The sequence below is a fragment of the Narcine bancroftii genome, chromosome 7, assembly GCF_036971445.1.
Source record: "Narcine bancroftii isolate sNarBan1 chromosome 7, sNarBan1.hap1, whole genome shotgun sequence".
NCBI lineage: Eukaryota > Metazoa > Chordata > Chondrichthyes > Torpediniformes > Narcinidae > Narcine > Narcine bancroftii.
The window spans coordinates 170,523,413-170,544,708 of NC_091475.1; the positions used below are offsets into that span (position 1 = coordinate 170,523,413).

At 39.1% G+C, this 21,296-nt stretch overlaps 2 protein-coding genes across 9 annotated transcripts in view; one reads left to right on the top strand and one right to left on the bottom strand.

Moving 5' to 3' along the window:
* npat (nuclear protein, ataxia-telangiectasia locus) overlaps nt 1-674 on the bottom strand; it is a 56,854-nt gene extending 56,180 nt beyond the window's left edge. The window contains exon 1 of the mRNA XM_069891277.1: nt 520-674. Within this exon, the coding sequence (XP_069747378.1) occupies nt 520-556 (37 nt within the window). The 5' untranslated portion in view covers nt 557-674. The remainder of the gene's footprint in view (nt 1-519) is intronic.
* A 59-nt stretch (nt 675-733) lies between these two features.
* Nucleotides 734-21,296, top strand: part of atm (ATM serine/threonine kinase) — a 225,143-nt gene continuing 204,580 nt past the window's right edge. For all 8 annotated transcript variants that reach the window (XM_069891269.1, XM_069891268.1, XM_069891270.1 and 5 more), the window contains exons 1-3: nt 734-1,003; nt 18,929-19,005; nt 19,403-19,515. In XM_069891269.1, the coding sequence (XP_069747370.1) occupies nt 18,934-19,005; nt 19,403-19,515 (185 nt within the window). In that variant the 5' untranslated portion in view covers nt 734-1,003; nt 18,929-18,933. The remainder of the gene's footprint in view (nt 1,004-18,928; nt 19,006-19,402; nt 19,516-21,296) is intronic.

Below are 21,296 nucleotides of genomic sequence, written 5' to 3' on the forward strand. Positions count from 1 at the left end.
TAGGTTTTATGTTCTAAAATTATATAAAACTAGAATACTAATATCAATGACAAGGATATATACTTTCTGCCTAGTGGTTCATTTTCTTATTTCCAAGACGAACTATGAAATGGCTACCAGATGATGTTTTTTTTTTCTCCAGAGCAAATGTCAGCAAGGAAGATTTTGGTGACTTAGAACAATGTGGTTCATTAATGGGTTTATACGTCTGATCGACCACGAGAGCCAGGTTTTTGATGATCCTACCGAATCATGCAATTCTATATAAACTTTAAAAAAATGAGGAGACCTTCAAACGCTGAAAATACTCGTAATAAATGTAGTAGATGTAAAACCCCCATTTACAACCAAAAAGAATCGTTTAATTCGCCCAGGAAACAATCAACAGAACGTCAGGAAACTGTCCATCACCGAGAAGGCTGAAGGAAGGCGAGCAATACTCTGGCCTCCCGACCGGCTTCAGAGACCCAAGACGAATTGGCGCTGCCTGTCCCCCAGCTCGGCTGCTGGCTCACTTACCCAAAACCAATCGCGCGACATCGGACGGCAGCAGCATTATTCCGAAACGACACGCTCCTGATAAAGAAGACCCCAGGAGGGAGTCACATCGACGCCGCCTCGGAAGTTCAGCTCGAGACGGGCAGCTGAAAATGGCGCGGAAAAACAACGTTGCATTTACCCCCGACTGCGCATCCGGCGGAAATGAGGACAAGGTGGCTTCTGGGAGGTGCAGTTCCGCAGGGCGCACGGCCAATCCCCAAGCGCCGCCGACCAGAGTGTGGCTGCAGGAGTGAAAAAGCTTGCTGGAAGAACTCACTCAGCCACGGTGGTCGATGTTTCGAGCCCCTCCGCAAGACTGTGCAGGTTTCACGGGTTTGGAAGAGCGTTCATAGGCACTGAGCTGTGCTCCGCTGCGAGGAGAACGATCGTTTGGGAGTCTGCCACCATTAATAACGAGCGACCAACAGCAACGTTGGCTGCAAGTCGGACCCCGATTACCAAGGTGCGTTTTAAAGGATGGGGAGCACGAGCTTAAATAAAACTTGGCTGGGCCTCCTTGCCCCTGTCGTGGCACCTCCTCTTGCGCTTGCACCACCTTGTCACCTGTGGCTGGGTCCTTAAAACGTGCATATTTGGTTGAATTCTGTCCATTTTCTTGCGGAATAGCGTGGTGTTTGTTTGATGGCGATGCCGCTGGTACTCGAGGTCAACGTCAGGAGGAGCAAAATCCTTGATTTGTCGGTCCCTGGTGATTTGCCCTTCGAAAATGAACTAAAAACCTGCAGAAGAAGGGCAACGTGCGGATAAAGAAGAGGGCCTCCCTGAAACCGTTCACTGAAAGTGGCCGCGGGCAAACCCACGTTTCCCGCCACTTCCCGGAGGACCTCTGGGACCACCAGCGAACAGCAGCCGCTGGAAATCTGAAAGCAAAAGATTACCCTGTTTGACGGCATATAAGACACCCGCCCCCCCACACACCACCACCACCACCACCCTTTCCAGCAGGGAATATTAAGAGTGTATTGGCAAGCAGAATGCTTTAAATTCTGTTCTCATTCACTTGGCTGAGTGGCTGTTCAGCAGGCTGCCCAGCCTCAGGCAACACGTCCCTCCCTCCTGCACCTCTTGTGCTGCTGCCAGTGGGGCTTCGTGCTTGGCCTTCTGACCGTGGAAAGTCGGCGGCAGCTCTGGAAAGCGCAGTCTTGTGCTGGTGGTGGGGTCCGCCGTGCTCGGTCTTCTCACGAGGGGAATTGAGTGGTGGTGGTGGTGGCAGCTCCAGAAAGTATGGTCTTGCGCTCCTGGCAAGGGCCACCGTGGTTGCACTTTTCACCAGGATGGCCCGTGAAGCTGCAGGCTTGCTTCCTGGACAGCCGCAGCACCTCCACGGCACGATTCTTGAAGCTGGACGAGGAGCTGGCCATCTGCTCAACGGCAATGTCAAGTGGACAGCAGGGTATCCCTCCCTCCCTGATACTGGAGCTCGGCGGCAATACGGAGCAGATAGTGGAGGATCCCTCCTTCCCTGATACTAAGCCATGCAGTGACGATCATCACTGTCGGCATTACTCACCTTTATCACCCTAATTTCAACCGCATATAAGACCGGGGTGGGAGGGGGGGGGATATTTTTGAGCCAATTTGGGGGGAGGAGAGAATGGGTCTTGCATGCTGTCAAATATGGTCAATACTGCAAAAATTCAGCAGATCAGGCAACATGCATGGAGAGGGAAGTATAGAGCTTTTTGTTAGTTACCATACAGAAATAGAAAAATAAGAATAGCTTTGTTTAAGTTTAATATTGAAAACTTGGACATAAAAGGCAAATGTATGTGAAAAGGAGCAGACAAAACTTACCAATGAAACCCCATTGCTTTACACAAACAAGACACAGCTGAGAAAATGAACAATAAAGAGGGGGGAAATTGTATAAAACTAAGTAACAAGTTCTGCAACATATGTGAATGTGTGCACCTTTGGAAGTTAGGAAGACAAATACCACTGGGAGTGGAATGGAGAATTAAAGTAACAGATTGGGGATCACTCTTGTATCCTGAAAATAATGAATCTGAGTGAGAGGCAACTGAAACTTGAGGTGGCCATTGTTGATGAGTTTTCAATCATATGTCCTGTATTTCATATTTCAGCTCTTAGACCATTTCCTCCAATATGGAATCAGGATGTTTCCCTTGTCCTCGCCTTCCAATCCACCAGCCTCCATATTTTCCATTCCTCTTTCAGCAGGCAAAAAGCTCTGTTCTGTCTGACTTCCCGCTGTGCTCCACTACCTCCATCGTCAGCTCTCCTTCTTAAGACGCTATCCTATATAGCTGTTGGAGATGCAATACCAGCCTCCTTTATCTTCCTATCATCCAGAGATGGAAACTACTTTCTCAAGTAAGGAAGCATTTCACTTGCACGCTTTCCAATATAATGTATAACATTTTGTGCTCCTCTGTGAAGGAGAAACAAATGTCAATTGAATAGCTACTTTCATTTTTTTTTTCATTTACTCTGAGGGTTTTCCTGAGCTTCCAGAGGGCTGTTATTTTAATTCTCCATCTCAATTTCATTATGATTTTGTTGTATTTAGCCTCCGACATTGTTTGATGACATCTTGACATCAACTTAAGGAACAGTATCTCATCTATCTTGACATGTTGCCCACCTGGGACTTGCAACTGATTTAACAATTTTAAGTAGTCACATTTTACTTCTCTGCCGACTTGATGGGAATTTGAGTTTCTAATTGTCCTTGTTTAATTTTTGTCCCATTTTGCTGATGTTTAATGTCTTCTTTGGCTTGGCTTCGCGGACGAAGATTTATGGAGGGGGTAAAAAGTCCACGTCAGCTGCAGGCTCGTTTGTGGCTGACAAGTCCGATGCGGGACAGTCAGACACGATTGCAGCGGTTGCAAGGGAAAATTGGTTGGTTGGGGTTGGGTGTTGGGTTTTTCCTCCTTTGCCTTTTGTCAGTGAGGTGGGCTCTGCGGTCTTCTTCAAAGGAGGTTGCTGCCTGCCAAACTGTGAGGCGCCAAGATGCACGGTTTGAGGCGATATCAGCCCACTGGCGGTGGTCAATGTGGCAGGCACCAAGAGATTTCTTTAGGCAGTCCTTGTACCTTTTCTTTGGTGCACCTCTGTCACGGTGGCCAGTGGAGAGCTCGCCATATAACACGATCTTGGGAAGGCGATGGTCCTCCATTCTGGAGACGTGACCCATCCAGCGCAGCTGGATCTTCAGCAGCGTGGACTCGATGCTGTCGACCTCTGCCATCTCGAGTACTTCAACGTTAGGGGTGTAAGCGCTCCAATGGATGTTGAGGATGGAGCGGAGACAACGCTGGTGGAAGCGTTCTAGGAGCCGTAGGTGGTGCCGGTAGAGGACCCATGATTCGGAGCCGAACAGGAGTGTGGGTATGACAACGGCTCTGTATACGCTTATCTTTGTGAGGTTTTTCAGTTGGTTGTTTTTCCAGACTCTTTTGTGTAGTCTTCCAAAGGCGCTATTTGCCTTGGCGAGTCTGTTGTCTATCTCATTGTCGATCCTTGCATCTGATGAAATGGTGCAGCCGAGATAGGTAAACTGTTTGACCGTTTTGAGTTTTGTGTGCCCGATGGAGATGTGGGGGGGCTGGTAGTCATGGTGGGGAGCTGGCTGATGGAGGACCTCAGTTTTCTTCAGACTGACTTCCAGGCCAAACATTTTGGCAGTTTCCGCAAAGCAGGACGTCAAGCGCTGAAGAGCTGGCTCTGTATGGGCAACTTTAATGTAATGTAATGTAATGTTTAATGTAATGTAGATACATTTATAGTCATATACATTGTTGGTTATTAAGATAACTGGCTTGCACCTAATCACATACATTCTCTCCACCTTTTCAACTTTATGCAAAAACATATTTTGTCACTTTTCAAGATATGATGAAGGAATGTTGACCTGAAACGTTGATAGTTTCTCTTTCCATAGAAGCTATCTGATCCAAGTTTTTACAGCATTTTCTATTTTTGGTTTGAATAATCTTGCACATTTGCGGATCTCGAAATTACTAAAATTTGAAATTGTAGCTGAATTAAAGTGATGGATACAGTATGTACAAGGAGTGCAAAGAAAGGGAACTTAGTTATTTATGGCAACTCACATTTCCATGAAGCAAAACATAATCTGACAAAGGTATTCAGCAGGTCGAGCAGCATCAATGAGGGAAGATTAATTGTCCATGTTTCAGACTGGAACCCTTCATCAAGACTGATGAAGGGTTCCAGCCGAGATGTTGACAGTACTTTTTCTCCCACTGATGCTACTCAACCCACTGAGTTCCTGCAGCGGATTGTGTTTGGTTCTGGATTCCAGCATCTGCATTCTTTTTCAAAAAATTTTATTTAATTGTTTGCATAATTACAGGAAAAAATGAATAAAACATCAATCAAATATCCACGGCCAATGATACAAAAGTACTTTTATATATTTTCTCCCCTTCCCCCCCCACCCAAAAGTAAGAAAAGAAACACCTACTATTTAATATACAATAATTTAAGAAACACCTACTATTTAATATACAATAATATAAGAAACACCAACTATTTAATGTACAATAATATTAACATAGACAGTCATTAATTGTTATTAAAAATTACTAATTAAAAGGAGTGGGTAATCAACTTTGTTCATTGGCATCACTTCACTTTTATTGGTGTTTATCTTGTACCCCGATATCTCCCCATACTCTTTCAGTTTCATATGCAGTTTTTTTTATTAACTTATCTGGTTCTGTTAAATATACTACGATGTCATCTGCAAATAGGCTGATTTTATATTCTTTCTCTGCGTCTAATGTAACAGCTACCATTGGCATTTTATTTATTTGTGCTGCATGAATTAAATTAACAAGTTTACAGATATTATCAGCTGCCCTTCTTTTTTTAACAAATCCAGTTTGGTCTTGCCTTACTAGTTTCGGTACACAGTCATTAATTGATTTGCTAATAATTTTGCTATTAATTTATAATCTGTATTCAATAAAGATTTGGTCTGTATGGCAATAGCGGGTCTTTTCCCTCTTTTGGATTTACTGTAATTATTGCTGTTTTACATGATTCTGATGTTTTGGGTCTCTTCAACTTGATTTATTACTTCTAGGAGGGGAGGGATTAATTGATCTTTAAAAACTTTATAAAACTCCATCTTCACCTGGTGTTTTATCGTTTGGTAGTTTTATTAATATATCATGTATTTCTTCAGTCTTAAAAGGTTCTGTCAATTTATTTTGTTCTTCTATTTGTAGATGTGGTAGTTCAATATTAGATAAAAATTCATCAATTTTATCATTTTTTTCAGTTTGGTATAATTGTTTATAGAATCTTTTTAAAAATTTTAATTAATCTCCAATGGATTATATGCGATCTGGTTACGTCTTGTCACTAGAATGGTTCTTTTAGCTTATTCTGTTTAAGTTGTGTGTTTTCTCTCCCAGTTTATAATATTTTTAATTTGTTTTCAATATATTTTTCTCTATTTTATATGTTTGTAATGTTTCATATTTTAATTTTTTCTCTGCCAGTTCTCTCTTTTTCTCTGTTTCTTCTCTTTCCGCTAATTCCTTTTCTATGATTGTTATCTCTTTTTCAAACTGGTTTACTTCCTGATTATATTCCTTTTTAATTTTAGTCGTATAGCTAATTATTTGTCCTCTAATAAAGGCCTTCATTACGTCCCATAAAATAAATTTATCTTTTACTGATTCCTTATTTATCTCGAAGTATATTTTAATTTGTTGTTCAATATATTCTTTGAAACCTTGTATTTTTAACAGTTTAGGATTTAGTCTCCATCTATATGTCTTTGATGGGGCATCCTCTAATTCAATTATTAATAACAGGGGAGAGTGATCTGATAATAATCTTGCTTTATATTCTGGTTTTTTTTTAACTCTTCCTTGGATCTGTGCTGATAACAAAAACAACTTGTTCTTGAATAGGTCTTATGTCTTTTTGAGTAGTGTGAATATTCTCTCTCTTTTTGGTGGTGTTTTCTCTATATATTGATTAGTTTCATATCCTCCATTACTTTTAGTGTAAATTTAGTTACTTTATTCTTATTGTTAATTGTTTTCCCAATTTTGTCCATCATTGGGTCCAAGTTGTAGTCCCCTCCAAGCAAGATATGTCCCCATGTATCTGCTATCATTAGGAAGATGTTTTGCATGAATAGCTGGTCTTCTTTGTTAGGTGCATAGATGTTTAGTAAATTGCAAAATTCAGAATAAATCTGACACTTTGTCTTTACATATTTACCTGCTGTATCTGTTATTATTTCTTTTATGCTGATTGGTAGATTTTTGTTGACTAATATAGCTACTCCCCTGGATTTTGAATTCTATGATGATGCCTACCCAGTCTCTCTTCAATTTACTGTGTTCTATCTTGGTGAATTTTTTTTTATTGCACAAAAGCAATGTCGATTTTTTTTAAGTAATGTCAGTAACCTCTTCCTTTTAATTTGATTGTGTATTCCATTAATATTTACAGTCATGAAATGTAATGTACCCATCTTATACCTCTTTTTTCAATTCTCTCTCGTCTCCTCAATTCTTCCATCTCTTTTTATTTCAATATTTTTAATATTATTTTTGCACATCTCAAAACACGACGACATGGTTAAAAAACAAATTATCTTAAAAACCCCTACTAAAATTAACACACAAAATATTCCTATCCAAAATAATGAAAGTTCCCCCCTATATTGGGTTGTCTTTGCCTCCTTGCCAGACAACCACAATTCCCTTATCTATTTGGGTTGCAGTTATAATCGCAAGCGTCAACAGATTTTGCAGTAGCAGTTCTTTTCTTCTCCCTAGCCCCCCGATAAACACTATATATTTTTCAAAAATGTAACAGAGCTTTTATTTTTTCTCCCTTTTTTCTTATTTTTTTTCCCCTTTTACAAACTTCAACTTTATATTTACATTATTATCTTTACAATTAATCTCTATACATTGTTTTGATGGTCTTTTTTTTAATACTTGTTTCATTGTCTGTTTGGCAGTTGTTCAGCAAAGTGGTGGGCATCTTTCGGGTCTGAGGACAGTCTATTTCTTTCCCCTGGAATAAATACTTTTAATATTGCTGGATGTCGTAGATTAAAATTATATCCTTTCTTCCACAGTATCTGCATTGTCAAGTTAAATTCTTTCTGTTTCTTTAAGAGCTTGAAGCTGATGTCTGGATAGAAAAATATTTTTTGTCCTTTATATTCCAGAGGTTGTTTATTTTCTCTTACTTTATCATTTCCCCACTCTAATATTTTTTCTCTTGTTGTGTGTCTTAGTAATTATATTATTATGGAACGTGGTTTTTGGTTTGAATAAGGCTTTGGTGCCGATGTTCTATGTGCTCTTTCAATTTATATTTTATCTTGTAGTTCTTCTGCATCCAAGACTTGTGGGATCCATCTTTTTATGAATTCCTTTATGTCTGATCCTTCTACGCCTTCTTGTATGCCTACTATTTTTATATTGTTTCGTTTGTCATAATTCTATAAGACATCAGTTTTTTGAATTAACTGATCTTGTATCTCTTTAATTTCTTTGTTTCTATTTTTCAGATTTTCTTTTAGTTCATTGATTTCTAATTCTACGGCTTTCTGGCCTTCTTGCACTTCATCTGTTCTTTTTCCTATACCTGCTCTGGCCAGCTCAAGTTTTTGCATTCTATCCGGCTTTTTCCATTTTTATTTTTATTGTGTTAAATTCTGTTGTTAAAATGTCTTTTAATGTCTTCATTTGCTCATCAAAATATTCTCTATCTATTAACTGTTTATCTTTTTTTACTTTCCTATTTTCTGTGTAAGTTTTTATCTTTTTCTTCTCTTTCTAACTCCTTCTCTTGTCTTCTATTCATATCTTCTTGCCGTGATGTCATCTGCCACATTATTTCTGACAATTTTTGTCTCGTTGCTGGGCCCCCTCCCATCAGTGTCTTTTTTGTTATGTGTACTGCGACTTTTTGTAGCTTAGTGAGCCATTTTTGTAGTTTGACTCGAGGAGGGCCGTTGCTCAGCTGGGCGTCCAATGTCTTTGGGGATCGGGCATTCTTTTTCAAGGTAAGGCCTACCTCTTCTTTCTGTTGTTTTCCTGTCTTCTTCTTTATCTGTCTCTCTGATCTTTTCCTTTTTTTGGTGCCATCCCTTGGGTTTTCTTGGTTTCTTTATCTTTCAGGCCGTCTATGTTTTTTCTATCCAACTTTGTTTTTACTTTTTTTCTTTTCTCTGCGGAGGGCTATTCTTCTCTGGCCACTACTCCATCTGTGTGACATCACCCTCCTCTTTATATTGCAATTTGGTTTGTAGGTAAGAAATCAAGAATAGTGCTAGAAAAATTAACATGGAGTTACAAACAAGGAGGATTACAGCTACCAATCTTCAAAAATTATTACAGGGCGGCACAGTTAAGGTACTTGTCAGATTTTTATCAGGAGAAAAACTGGACTGGACTAATATGGAATTAGACAAATTGGGAGAAAATAATCCCAGAACACATTCTTTATAAATGGGTTGAAAAATTTGTGCAATATAACAATTCACCAGTCCAGTCCACAATTCATCACATGGTTAAATTATTGAAAAGAATACACCTAGAATAAAAAAAATGATAAATTAACAAATACCAAAAATGATGTTAACACAAAATCCTATAATCCCTTTTACAATAGACAATTTATTTTTCAGGGAATGGGATAGAAAAGGAATCAAGAAAATCGAAGATTGCTTTTTGGGAAATAATTTATTAACATTTGAGCAATTAAAAGATAAATATGGAATAATACAATGTTTACATATTACCAATTGAAACTTATCTAAAAGATATACTGGGAAATAGTTTGAGTTTACCAGAAAGTAGCAACTATGAATATTAATCACAGACACAATGATAAATAAAAAAAATTATTACATGTACATCAAATTGCAATATAAAGAAGATGAAATAAAATATAAACCAAAACAAAATTTGGAAAAAGATTTAAACACAGATAAAGAACGAAACATGGGAGAAGTTATGTATAGGAACAATGAGGAACACGATAAATAGTAGATTATGTATGATTCAATATAACTGGCTACACAGATTATACATTACTCCTCAGAAATTAAAAGAGTGGTACCCAACAGCATCGGATAAATGTTTTCATTGCAAACAAGAGATTGGATCAACATTACATGCAATTTGGACATACTCAAAAGTAAAAACTTTCAGGGAAGATTTAAATCTAATATGAAACAAAATCACAAAAAATAATATACCAAAGGATCAAAAAAAAATTTTTGTTAAATAATATAAGAGACAAAAAATTAGGACTAAAATTAGACAAAGCCCAAATAAAATGTTATGATAGCGCTTCCAGTAGCCAAAAAATGTATTATGACAACCTGGAAAATGGAAACAAACCTTAAAATACAACAGTATTATAAACAAGTGTATTCCATTAGAAAAAATTACATACAATCTGAAAGACAAGAATATATTATTTGAGCAAATTTGGGAACCATACATAAAATATGTCGGAGAATGCCGACCACAAACCTCCATCTCTTAAAACAACATAATTACAAGCACAATAAGATGTGAAAGTAGATGATATGACTTTTTGTTATTTCTTTGTTTTATGTGTTTTATCATTTATTGATTGTTGATGAGGGGTGGGGAAGGAGGGAGAGGAAGGAGGGGAAAAGAAAAAAAATCACTATGTATATATTGATGATGATCATTTGTGGATGTTGTTATTGATATGACTCGAAGTGCAAAAAATTTAAAAAATAGAGGAGTGGATAAGATAGAAGAGGTGGAGAGAAAATTATCCCTAAAATCCATATATGGTTTCCAAATACTGTAAAAAATTTTCAACTCTATTCCTTAAACTCTATGTAATTTTTTCCAAAGGTATACAGTTTTGCATCTCAATATATCATCTACTTAATAACACTTCCATATCATTTTTCCATGATGTACATTTCTTTGCAGTTGCTATTGCGATACTTAAAAAATTTTCTTGGTATTTGTCCAATTTCAGTTTTGTATCATTTTCATAAATCTCTCCAAGTAAAAATATTCTTGGATTCTTTGGTATTATTATCTTCATAATTTGCCCAAATAATAAACTTATTTCATTCCAAAAACTTTACACTTTTTCACAAGTCCACACTGAATGCAAAAAAAAGTCCCCATTTCTTTCACACATCGAAAACCCTTATTTGAATAATTAGGATTAAGCCCATTTAACTTGTGTGGAGTATAATACAATTGATGAAGAAAGTTATATTGAACCATTTGATATCTAACATTTACTGTATTTGTAACACTTTCATAACATAATTTTGACCAAATGCATCTGCAGTTTCTTGTTTTCCCACTTTTCCTTGTGATTTACATTGTTTTTCCCCATTATCTCCAGTGGCTGATTAAACTATTCACATATAATTCCATTCTCAGAAAAAAGAAAGGACTAGTTTAACAGTTTTTTCAATGCTTACTCCAGAATATCGTATTTCAAATAATTCCTCATGTGAAAGGAGTCACTTTAATAGGCAATGGCCAAGTGTTTCCTAAACTAATCAGAGTCACATCCAGGGAGGCCTTTTCCTTGTACTTAGCTTGGTGATATTGTCACCCAATTTTTGCTTGTTTAAGATACATCATTTGATGTTAGCTGGGCAGTGTACTACAAGGGGTGCAGACTCCGGTGGGGTGAGGGGTGGGGGGAGGTAATAGATCAGTGCAGGGCACCAGAAACAATGAGAACACCCCCTGCTGAGAAGAAGCTTTCGAGATGATCCCACAGGAAGGTGACCACGACAATAGACCAGAGAGGAGTTCAATAGTCTAAAGACTCACATAGGCAGTGTGTTGCCAGTGACTTGCAGTTGAAGGGCACACACAGGCTGTAAGCTGCTGGAGTCTGGCTCGTGGGAACCAGGTATTGGAACCAGGATTCAAGAGCGAGCTTAGAGCAAATAGGGCTCACGAATGGTCTCGGGCGCTGAAGGCTTCCTGATCGTATTGGATATTTGGATCTGGAGCTCGGCTGCCACTGGTTTGAGCATGTGTCTGTGCAATTGCAGGAGCAATGGAGGAAAATCCACAGACACTCGGTGCTGCCGAAGGGACACTCTGGCTTCTCTTTCTCTTTGTTAGCGGCACTGAGTGATGTCCATGGCGACTCTGTTTGCTTCAATGACAATTCCTGGTTGAAGTACATCAGACATAACTTTTTTTATATATTAGTACATAGCCATAAAAGAAATCTTGAAGGGATTGTTCTAAAGACATATTTTTAGAACTTCCTATCATTTTGCTACTCTGATCTTTTCTCTGCGATATTTCAAGATTTTTGTTTTTGCAGCTGATGCACTTTGGATTTAAAGTAATTGGCTGATGAAATTGAGGAACTCCATCCTCTTCTTGGTTCAGACTTGGGGAATAACTTCAAATCTGACGATCTTTAAACCATACACCTTTTTTTTTCGCAAGTTTGCATTGCTCAATTGATATGCTCATAAACCTTTGTTGCCGATAGCTAAGTGAGCCCCGAACAAGTTCTGAGGCTGCGTCTTATACATCAGTCATCAGGTACACTTGTATATTTCAGCCAGACACCATTGATGATGGGTTCTCAGCTCCCTTGTGCTGCATGCATGTCCTGTATCGGTCTTGAGCACCTCAGCCTTGATCTGCTCAGTGATTATTTATCAGGATGGCGCCATCAATTCCTCTGCAGCCATTTTACGCATAATTTGCAACTGTTGTACGCATAATAAAGTTCATTGAGCCATTTAACAGTCAGTTCCTCAGCAACTATAAGTCGTGACCATTATACACATAATAAAGTTTGTTAAGCTGTTAATAGATACTTCAAGGCTGAAAGCAAGTTTTAAGCATATTCCAATTCTTCCTGCTCTTTTATACAATTCCTCAAAATGTTTGATACTGATGTACCAGTTTCCAGTGGGATTTCTAAAAAGAACACTGACTTTGAACACAAAGCTGAGCACAGAAATCGATGGCAGCAGCGTATGTATGCTGTGAAAGAAAAGGGTCTTCAAACTCATTCACAATATGCAGTATATATTAAATTTGGAGTATAAAACAATATGGCAAAAATTAAAATCATTTGATTAACAAAGAAAACACTGTTAATGCTGGATATTTCCCTGTGGAAAAAGGATTTAAACTTTCTGATCAATAATCTGGAGGGTCTGATAAAGATTCTGCATGGCCTCATCACCATTTTCTGTTTCTGTTGCATTTATGTAAATTTTTTTAAATGTTTAACCTGCATGTCCTGATTTGCATATCTTCAATCCATGGAAGCAACAGATTATTTCAAGGTTCTGTGGCGGTTGCAGGAGCTGAAGGAAATCACAGCCACCATGTTGTGGGTCATTAACGACTGTTTTTATTCAAATTCAACATGCCCCTTTAAGGGCAGCATGAGCTCAGAAACCTGGTGCATTGTGACGTCATAATTGCTGCGCAGGGTGCGCACTGGAAAGGATGCTGGAGTCCAAGAGAAACCTCTGTCAATGCCATTTCCCCATGGCTGCCCCGTCACATGGCAATGCAAGTGGGGCCGGTTCGCCACGAGGATGTGCGCCACCACCCCCCTCCCCCCAAGAACCGGCTACGCGCCCTGTCGCTTTGGCAGCCGGCCTCGGTGCTCGGGCGTGGCCATCTGTACCGGCTATGATAAGTCTAAATTAACAGCTTTTAAGCGGTCCACAGTAAACAGTTCTTCCCTTCCCCCCCCCCCACCCCCCCCCACACATGTAAAGTAAAAGTCCCACCCGACTGCTGGAGAACCTTGTACAGACCTTCGTATGGACGCTGCAGCGGGGCCCTCTGTGCAAGTTGCTCTATATCCAGATCTTTCAGTCGATGGGATGGTTGGGTGCCTTGGTGCGACGGGGGTGGCGGGATTAGGTTGCCCAGTCATTTACGGAGGTTCACGAGCCGCTCAACTTCGTTGTGCATCCTCTTGGCCTCCAGGCTGAAGAATTCGCCTGGCAGGGAGAGTGACGCGCCGTAAACCATTTCTGCTGACGAATCTTGCAGGTCCTCCTTGGGTGCCATCCTAATCCCAAGGAGAACCCAGGGCAACTCATCCACCCAGTCAGGGCCGGAAAGTCTTGCCATCAGAGCGGACTTTAAGAGTCGGTGGAAACTCTCTACCAACCCGTTAGACTGTGGGTGGTAGGCCGTGGTGTGGTGCAGTGTTACCCCTAAAAGTTTTGCCAGCAGCGACCATAGTGCGGATGTAAATTGGGCGTCTCTGTTGCTCATGATGTGCGCCGGCATGCCGAAACGAGCGATCCACTGGCTGACTAGGGCTCTAGCACAGGTCTCTGCTGATGCCTCACAGACCGGGATGGTTTCTGGCCACCTGGTTGCTCTGTCCATTATGTTAAACAGGTACCGCGACTCCCTGGACAAAGGCAAGGGGCCCACAACATCCACGTGGATATGCTGGAACCTCCGTGTTGCCGAGTCAAAATGTTGAACAGGGGCCTGCGTGTGCCAGTGGACTTTAGGGCTGCCACCTCCTTGAGGCCATGCCAGACAAATTATGCACAGTAGTCTTTACTGAGGGGTGGGCGAGATCATGGATAGAGCTGATGACCCTAGCCCTCCACTCCTGTGGGACTATTGGGCGTGGAGAGCAGCAGCTGAGCAGAGTCAGGAAGCTGGATATCCTCAAGCTGGAGACCTGAGATGGCGATCTGGAGAGCTTGAGTTTCGGCGTCGTGCTGCTGGGCCTGCACTAGTTGCACGTAGTCGAGGCCGGGAGCTAGCTTGTTGATGGCCGAGTGGGAGAGCGCATCTGTGACTACATTGTCCTTGCCCGCATGGTGCCGGATGTCTGTAGTGAATTCGGACACATAGGACAAGTGGCGCTGTTGCCTGGCCGACTATGGGTTCTTTACCATAGCCAGTGCTCGGGTGAGGAGCTTGTGATTGGTAAAAACGGTGAAAGTTCTTCCCTCCAAGTATCGGAAGTGGTGTATGGCCAGGTATAGCACCAGGAGCTCCCAGTCGAGCGCACTGTATTTAAGGTCTGGCGGCCACAACTGCTTACTGGAAAAAGGCCAGCGGGCGCCACTGCCCATCCAGCCACTGATCCAGTACTCCACCAACTGCCATGGCGGAAGTGTCAACTGAGAGCACTGTGTGTGCTTCTGGGCGTGGGTGCACCAACAAAGTCGCCTCTACGAGGGCCTGTTTCATTGCAGCGAAGACCTCGTCACCTCCTCTGACCAAGCCAGGGTCTTCTCTTTCGTCGTGATCAGCGCAAAAAGGGGGCGCATGATGTGGGTGGCGTTGGGGATGAATCTATGGCAAAAATTTACCATTTCCACAAATTCCTGCAGGCCTTTGAGGGAGGAGGGTTTGGGAAAATGCTGGACGGCTGCCACTATCTCCGGTGCCAGAGCTGCCCCAGATGCTGAGACGGTGTACCCCAGGAACTGCAATATCTATTTCCCAAACTGGCATTTCGCCTTGTTGACCGTGAGGCCGAATTCTGCCAGCCAGGTGAACAGGGTACGCAGATGAGCTTTGTGCTCTTCGCAGCTGCGTCTGGCTACCAGGATGTCATCTGGGTAGATAAAGACAGTCTAAATCCCTACACACTGCGTCCTTGAGGCACTGGATCGCCTGGGCAAAAGTGAATATTTTTCCTCTAATTCAGTATTTGTTTCAATCTATTCCTTGTAAGATTCCTCTAAAAAATTTTTAAGGATTTAAATGCCTTGGTGAATAAATTTCTATGGAAGGATAAAATGGTAAGGGTATCATTACAAAAATTAACTTGGAAATATGAATTAGGAGGTCTGCAACTCCCTAATTTTCAAAATTATTACGATGCAGCACAATTGAAATTTATTAATAGGATGTTCAAAATAGATAAACCTTTGATATGGACTAATATTGAATTATCTCAATTTGGTGAGAAGAAGATGGATCAGTTTATTTATAGATGGAATCCTAAGTTATTGAGTAGTTATAATTTACCTATTTTGAAACATTAAGATTTCAGGTAAAACTCCATTGTATCAAAATAAGATTTTCCCCTTTACACTTAATAATCAACTTTTGAAGTTATGGAATCAAAAGGTTTATTAAATTGGTGCAAGATTGTTATGAAGCAGGATATTTTATTTCTTTTCAAAGAATGAAAGAAATATATATCCTCAAATACTCTTTTTTTCTTATCAAATTAAAGCTTTATTGGATAATTTTGGGCATTCTTTACAGTTACTTAGATGCTATAAGTTTAAAATTTTACTTACTGAGGGTGGTAAGAAGGGATTTATATCTGAGATGTATGTTTTATTACAGAATAAAATGCTTAAGCCATATGTTCATAAATTTATATTGAAATGGGAGAAAGATTTAAGTATATGTATTTCTCAGGATGATTGGATGAATTTATGTAGGAATAGTATGACTAAAATTGTAATTGTATGGTATCGATTGGTTCATTATAATTTTCTTCATCAATTATATTTAACTCTAAAAAAATTAAGGAGATATAATTTTATTTATTCGGATTTATGTTTTAGATGTTATTAAGGTGAGGGTTCTTTTTTGAATTCTACTTGGTAATGTGAAACATTTTTGGAATAGGCTTAAGGAATTTTTAAAAGTTATTTTGAAGGTGAAATTTTCATTAGATTTTTGTTGGGTAATATTAAGAGGATCAGTTTAGAATTAAAATTAAATAGATTTCAAATTGCTTTTTTGTGATTGGCATTAGCTGTGGCTAGGAAATGCCTGGCAATTGGAAAAATGAGACTGATTTGAGTATTCAGAGATGACATGAAATTGAGGTATTGTATTACATTGGAGAAGTTAACATATAATTTACATGATGATAATCATTTTTATTGTAAAACTTAGAGCCCGTATCTGGACTATATGGGGTTGAATTATTAAATTCCTTCACAGCATAGTAGTGGTGTTACTCCAAACCATGGTAATTAACTGATGAATTTTGTTGTTATGAGTGATCTTTTCTTCCTTTCTTCTTTTGGGGTAGGTTAGAGGGGGTGGGTAGGGGTGGATAGGTTAGGGAAGGGGGTGGGGGATTGTAGGTGGTTAGTTTTAAAATATCATGTATGTATTTTTTGAATTGTTTTTAAGCTTTATTCATTAATTGTATTTTTCAATATTTTCAAAAAAAGTTCCTTTATTTTATGTTACAGATTATAAATTATATATAAATATATTTTTAAAAGAGAGATTGTGGGGGGTTCAATGCAGGTCACTTCACAAAACACATCTCATTTAAATTGGAAGAGCTTTGCTGAAGCTAGCCATGCAGGCACCAGTAGCTTTGTAAAAGACAATGGAACTTCTCTGGAAGGAACTTCAGAAGTAGGTGCAAATGAAACAAAGTCCAGGCTCAAGTGGTGATAAAGATCTTTCAAGGATTGGATTTGGAGCCTTGGGAGGAGTTCTGGTTTTTACAAGCAGAGAGAGAAGAAAGAAAAAACAGGATTTCCTCTCAGAGAGAGAGAGAGAGAGAGAGAGAGAGAGAGAGAAGATGGTACTGTAGTAGCTTTTGAGGCTGCAACATTTCAAATCGGCAGGCTTGTAAACCACATTTTCAAGAAGGGTAGTAAGTTCTGAGTTCAGCCTGTTGAAACCCTTGTAGTCCTTTCAAGAGGAAATGGCTGGCTAGAGTGTTTCTCCTGAAATAAGGGAAACAAGAAGAACTCTGGTGACCTGGAAGAAGATGTTATCATTTGGAAAACCTATGATGGAGCAAGTTTCTTCGGCAAGACACTAAAGTGGCAGATCGGAGGAAATCAGTTTTTGTGTCTCCACGAGCAACAAATATCTCTCTGAAACCAGCAAGAACCTTCCTGAGCAGTAACCATTTACCTTTAAGCACCAGAGCCTGGTGAAAATTCATAAATGTTAAATTCTGTGCACAGTCTAAGAATTGCCTGATACCGGTGAACTTGGAGTAAGAAGTGAGATTGGACTGTGAATCAAAGAACTTTTCTGAACATATACACATCACATACATGGGTGCTTAGAATCAGAAGGGGGTGAAGTTAATAGTAATAAGTTAAAGTTTGATCCTGTTTTTATGTTTAAAGAAAATTAAAATCAACTTTAGTTTAAGTAACCATTTGTCTTGGTGAATTTCTATTGCTGCTGGGTTTTGGGGTCCTCTGGGCTCGTAACACTTGTATATAAATACACAAAATGTGTTAATCTTTGTTTGTCATAAAGGTGCACTAAGTGACACCTCTAGCCTTGCACCCATACCAATAAGAGAAAGGGAAACAAAAGAGTTCCTACAGAGACCCACCGTGGCTGACAATAAAAATCGCATATGTATCGTGGTGTAGTTTTCAGGAAGAAAGTAAAACTGCAGGAGCTGGAATTTTAAATGAAATCGGAAATGTTGAAAGAGCTCAGAACATATTTTAGACCACAAGAAATGGGAGCAGAGATAGTCTATTCAGCTCATCAAGTCTGCCCCGCCATTCAGTCATAAGCTGATCCATTTTCCCACTCAGATCCACTGCCTGCCCTTCACCCCATAACCTTTGATGTCCTGGCTAATCAAAAACCTATCAATCTCTCCACTGAATATAGCCAATGACTTTGCCTCCACTACTGCCTGTGGCAACAAATTCCACAGATTCACCACCCTATGGCTAAAGAAATTCTTCTGCATCTCTGTTCTAAGTGCTGAACTTGTGCCCTCTTGTCCTAGACTCTCCCACCATGGGAAACAACCATCTACTCTGCACGTGCCTTTTAACATCCAAAATGTTTCAATGATATTTCCCCTCATTCTCCTGAATTCCAATTAATTCATTCCTCAAAGGTATGATAAATTTTGTAAACCTTCTCTGAACCCTCTAGAATGTTCTATCTTAAATGAAGAGCCCAAAACTGCTCACAATGCAGCATGTGAGGTCTCATCATTGCTTTTTAAAGCCTCAAAATCACATCCCTACTCTTGTATTCTATTCATTTGGAACTGAATGCTAGCATTGCATTTGCTTTCACCATGCAAGTTTACCTTCAGTGTATCCTGTACGAGGGCTCCCAGGTCCCTTTGCATCTGGAAATTTTCAATTTTCTCCCCATTTAAAGAAAAAAATCTGCCTATTTATTTCTTCTACCAAAGTGCATGACGGTGCACTTTCCCACCATTTTTATTTCTCAACAGATTCTGCTTGATTGGATTACTTCTTGTAGAATTCCTGTTTTTGCATTGGATTTTCAGTTTGCTGCACTGTTTATAAAAGTATACTTCTGTCATATATGAATCCCTGTATAGGGCAATTTTTATTTTTATATTTTGCTAAAATGTTCATTATTTAGTTTTCTAGTCTTTATTCCATTTCTTTTGAAAGGAGCCATGAGCCTTGCACTTCATAAACTACTCCTATGCTGTCAGCAATTTGAAAATGACAAAGCTACAGAGAGAAAGGTAATAAAAATGTATCTCATAAACTTTTATAACAGTAATTATCGGCCAGTAGTCAAGTTTTAAAATGGAAATGGTTTGCTGGTGAATTGCTTGTTTGCGAATGTTATTTCTTGTTGCATTTTGCATTAAGCACAATACCTATGCTCTTTCATCTACCGATGCTGACACCTCTCACTTTCAATTATTATTTTTCTCATTGTTACTATTTGTTTCTTTTGTCTGACTTCAATATTTAGGATTTTTTTTTTTTGCTTTCTTCCTGATGCTGATTAAAATGCCCAGAGATGCTGTATTTTCCGATTTACAGATTTTTCTCAAATCTTTAATTCTCTTATAGTTTGTGTAATTTCTGCTGAAGGATAATTGTGAAATTAATTCTTGTGCTTTTATTTTAAAGAAAGAAGTAGATAAATTTAAGCACCTTATTCAGATGCCAGAAACTAGAGAGCAGTTGGATCGAAATTCTGAATCGAGACGGTCAAAACAGTTGAATTGGGACACAGTTTTTAGGTAAATTTTCTAAATGTTCGACTTAAGAAGTGATATGTCAAAAATCTATTACCCTAGTGCACCTATTACCCAAAAAGTACTTTAAGGCTCTGTATATCTTATATATTTATGTGGTATCTTTAAGATATGTATAAGAACCCCATAATATCTAATATCCATATTTAGGAAACATGATGTCACATTGTCATGTTCTTATGAAAGCATTATCATACTTAATATCACACTTGTAAAACATGCGGGTGGTATTTGTTTGTTGCCAGAAATTAATTGTCTGATCCTAATTTCCCTTGAGAAGATGGTTTCTGAAATACAAATTGGCAATTTCCAGCTGGTGCCAGGGTTCAAGATGTCTTAGATCAAGTTCACAACATTCTCAGAAGGGAGGGTGAGCAGACAGATGTTATGGTTCACATAAGGATCAATGATGTGTATGGGAAGGGTGATAAGGTCCTGTAAGGAGAGTTCAGAGAGTTAGGTGCTAGGTTAAAGGACAGGACCTCCAGGGTTGTGATCTCAGGATTACTACCCATGTCACGTCCCAGTGAGGTTAGAAATAGGAGGATAATGCGGCTTAACATGGTGCAGGAGGGAGGGCTTTAGGTTTCTGAATCATTGGGCTTCTTCCAGGGAAGGTGGGACCTGTTCCGAAGGGTCGGTTTGCACCTTAACTGGAGGGGGACAAATATCCTTGCGGAAAGGTTTGCTAGTGCTGCTTCGGTAGGTTTAAATTAGATTTGCGGGGGGATGGAACCAGAGTGCCAGAGCAGATAGAAGAGTGGAGGAGGGAAAAGATGATTTGAAAATTGCATGCACCATTGGAGGTCAATGGGTGGTATGTGGTGAAAATGTTCTCGGGTACATCTATTTCAATGCAAGGAGTATTCTAGGAAAGGCAAATGAGTTTAGAGGGTGGATTGGCGTATGGAATTATGACATTGTTATGACATTAGTGAAACTTTTTTAAATAATTTTTTTTTATTTTTCACACTGTGAACCATATCAACTAAAATACATACAAACATTTCCCTCTTAAATATACAGTGGCATTTTCTCCCCTTTTTTTTCCCCCTTGCCTTCCTTCCCCCCCTTCCCAACCCCCTCCAAAACCAATAAACATTCAACATATACAATACAATAAAACCATTAAACAATGTCATCACACAATGAAAATAAACAAGAAAAATGTGTCATCTACTTTTACACACTGGATCAAGTCATTTTGTCTTCTTATCATTTTAGGGGTAGAGGTCCTTAATATTTGGAAGAAGATTCACTTAGAAAGGAAAAAACAAATTACCAAATACCAAAATTATTATTGATGCAAAATCAGCTAATCCCTTTTACAATAGATAACCTTTCCTTTAGAGAATGGGAGAGAAAAGGAATTAAAAGAATAGAAAATTGTTTTTTGGGAAATAATTTATTAACATTTGAACAAATGAAGTACAAATATGGAATAACTCATGGTACAATGTTTGCATTCCATCAACTGAAAACCTACTTTAAAGGATAAATTGGGAAACAGACTGAGATTACCAGAAGGAAGCAGCTTTGAATATGTGATTACAGACACAATGATAATTAAAAGATTTATAATGAACATGTACATCAAGCTGCAAGAGAAGGAAAATTATGAAATAAGCTATAAACCCAACAAAAGTGGGAAAAAGATTTAAACATAAAGATTAAAAAATGAAAGATGGGAAAAGTTGTGTTCTGGAACTATGAAGAATATAATAGACACAAGGTTACGCATGATACAGTATAATTGGTTACACAGG